The 3,250-nt window shown below is 37.2% G+C and overlaps 1 protein-coding gene across 1 annotated transcript; it reads right to left on the bottom strand.

Annotated features, from left to right (window-relative positions):
* Window positions 1–1,402: 1,402 nt before the first annotated feature.
* Window positions 1,403–2,701, bottom strand: LOC109222296. Its single transcript, XM_019386664.1, has 2 exons — window positions 1,943–2,701; window positions 1,403–1,858 (listed from the first exon to the last, which is right to left on the bottom strand). Exons 1-2 carry the CDS (start codon window positions 2,699–2,701, stop codon window positions 1,403–1,405), a joined length of 1,215 nt encoding a protein of 404 aa, XP_019242209.1.
* Window positions 2,702–3,250: the final 549 nt, after the last annotated feature.

Genomic DNA, 3,250 nt, shown 5'->3' with positions numbered 1-3,250 from the left:
GCGAACATTCACCTGACGAACGCGAAGCACAAGCTGCTCACTTTCCGCGAACGCGAGACCTCAGACGCGAACGCGAATCACAAACTCAGGCCAACCCAATTTCCTTCTACGCGATCGCGAGGGACCTCACGCGATCGCGAAGGCTAATTCTTCTGCAACAGCTGATGATCAATTTCTGCAACATTTTTCAACTTCAAACTTCCCGTTAGCCATCCGAAATCACCCCGAGGCCCCCGGGACCTCAACCAAAAGCACCGACACCTCCTATAACATCATTCAAACTTGTTCCAATCATCAAAACGCCTCAAACAACACCAAAATCATCAAATTACATTGAATTCAAGCCTAAGTTCTTTTAAAACTACCGAAACACGCATTTGATCAAAAACCCAACCAAATCACCTCCGAATGACCTGAAACTTTGCACACACATCCCAAATCACATAACAAAGCTACTACAACTCTCGGAATTCCATTCCGACCCTCGGATCAAAATCTCACCTATCAACCGGAATTTGCCAAAATACTAACTTCGCCAATTCAAGCCTAATTCTACACCGGACCTCCAAAACCAATTCCGATCACGCTCCTAAGTCATAAATCACCCAACGAAGCTAACCAAATGATAAAAACTCCGATCCGAGCTCATATACATATAAGTCAACTCTTGGTCAAACCTTTCAAATTCCAAGCTTTCAACTGAGACTGTTCTTTCAAATTCTTTCCGATTTTCCTGAAAAACCAAAACCAACAGTCTACATCAGTCATAATACATCACACGGGGCAAGTCATGCCCGAGAACTGGCGAACAAAGTGCAAATGCTCAAAACGACCGGTCGGGTCGTTACACAAAGCAACACATATTGATTATTGTAGGACTCCAGGACATAATGTTCATAAATGTCCTGATTTGTTGAAGGATGAAAATAATATCCAGGACATATTTTTCGAATGTGCTAAACTTCTAGAAATCTAGACATTAAACTGAGATTTCCAGAAGTTAAGGAAATTTTAGAAATTTATGTCCTTAATATTAGATTCATTCTTCAATTTTTCAGGACGTTTCAAAAAATTATGTCCTGAAGTTTACTTGTACCAATCTCATTTTAAAAATAAGATGTAGTAAGCTGCAGGCGTCAAGTTTTATAAAGGAAAGGACTTTTGTTTACTTATGGCAAGAGTATAATCCCATACACAATAATTGGTCCGACAAAGGAAACTTGAGCTCCCAAAAAAAAGAAAAAGAAACAAAGAGCACGTAAGCACAAAGAAACTTTGAAAATTCAGGACATTATATATATAACCATCTGCTAAAGTTTACTTGCTCAAATAAAAAAAATCTAAATGAATCCAATTTATAGCAAAAACTTAAAAGATTAGATAAACATAAGTGAATATATATCTATAGTTCTCTATGCTTCCTTGAAAATGGGTGGACTGGCCGAGAATATATACAAGATGTTCTGTTATGACCAATTCTTCTGCAACGACCACATTTGAATATTATTTTTGATGATTCGGTAGCTGGAATATGCCTTTTCTTCTGTCTTCTATCTGGCAGGACCTTGAAATCTGGAGGTTTAATGATTTGTGACTTAACACTCTCTGGTACAATCCAAGAATCCGTATGTCTTGCAGGATGTATTTGTCTTTCATATATTTTCAGCCAAGATTCCTTTAAGTACCATTCAGAGTAGAAATTGGACTTCTTGATGTTTCTCTTCTCGATAGCTGCAATTGCATGTATTAATTCATCAAATTGAAACTGAAAACAATCACATGTTCTTTTGTTTAAGTCCACCAAGAAAGTATTTCCCTCTTCCTCAACTCTAGAACGCCATGAATCAACAGGGGAGACCTTCAAAGTTGAAAAACTATAAGTTAGTACATTATGTAAAATTATCATTAAAATAATAATCTAAAGTAAGAACATAACACTTACATTTAAAGTAAAATCTAAATATATCTTTTTCTTCAATTCCTCTTCTACCCAACATGAAACATCATAAAACGTTCCTTCCGCTTCATTTCTTTTTTCATAAAACCAACGTTGTAGCTTCACTTGGATGAAATACATCATTCTCAATATAGGCAGCTCCCTTGCTTCTAATAGCACAAAATTCATTGACTCAACTATGTTTGTTGTGAGCATGTCATATCTTCGTTGTGGACAACAAGAACGTGCCCACCTTTCCGGTGGTTCTACCATCAAGTAGTCAAAAGTCTTCTTATCAACTTTTGCTATCTCTGACATGTATAAATCAAATTCTTTGCGCCTGTATACTCTTGTAGCACTTTGAAAAAGTTCTATGACCTCATTTTTTACTTTCCTTCGCTTTAGGTTCTGCTCCAAATGATAGATACAAATCCCATGGTGGCTTTCAGGATATACCTTTGCGATGCCATGTGCAATAGATTGATGCCTATCTGATAAAAAAATTAAATTGTCATGGCTCCCAATTGCATTGTGAAGCTCACTAAAGTACCACTCATAGGAGTTGTTATTTTCAGATTCTGCAATCCTAAAGGCTAGTGGGAATATTTGGTTATTTGCATCCTTTGAAACTGAAATCATTAAAACACCACGATATTTTGACTTAAAAAAAGTTGCATCAACATCAATCACCGGTCTACAATGTTTCCAACCAGCTATTGATGTCACGACCCCAAATCCACTAAGGGTCGTGGTGGTGCCGGACATCGCTCTCAGGCAAGCCAATCAAGCTACTTAATCAAATTCTCATTTAAATATTTCCGAAAACACTTCTTTTATACATTTAAAACAATACATAGTAAGTTCCTCCGAATAAATAATGAAACATTTAACAACCTTTAAAGTTTATGAATAAACCCAAATACATCCCAGAACCCGGTGTCACAAGTACATGAGCAATTTCTAAGAAATAATATAATACAACATCCGTCCGGAATACAGTGGATAGAAAGTAAACACAATATACTAGAAGGGACTATACTAGCTGCGGGCCGCCTCGAATAATGCAACTCACCTAGTCCTCGAATCATCCGTGCTGCTGCGCCCAGTAGGCCACTAGAGTTACATATACCTGTGCAACAGAAATGCACAGAAGTGTAGTATGAGTACGAAAATAATGTGTACTCAATGAGTATCCCGTCTAATCTCGAAGAAGTAGAGACGAGATGGTCGACTTCGACACTTACTAATGGTCCAATAATGATGTCAATAATTCATTAAATCGTGAACTCTTATAAACATGATTTTTAATCCAAT

Source organism: Nicotiana attenuata, unplaced genomic scaffold (assembly GCF_001879085.1).
Source record: "Nicotiana attenuata strain UT unplaced genomic scaffold, NIATTr2, whole genome shotgun sequence".
Classification (NCBI taxonomy): Eukaryota; Viridiplantae; Streptophyta; class Magnoliopsida; order Solanales; family Solanaceae; genus Nicotiana; species Nicotiana attenuata.
Note: the sequence above shows the minus strand (reverse complement) of the source record. Positions and strands in the feature narration are given on the sequence as shown.

Bases quoted from the DNA above. Each gene is read 5' to 3' on its own strand.
- LOC109222296 (XM_019386664.1), bottom strand. From the start codon at position 2,701: ATGTCCGGCACCACCACGACCCTTAGTGGATTTGGGGTCGTGACATCA. The intron at 1,859-1,942 runs GTAAGTGTTATG...TCAACTTTGAAG, and splicing joins ATTTAGATTTTACTTTAAAT to GTCTCCCCTGTTGATTCATG.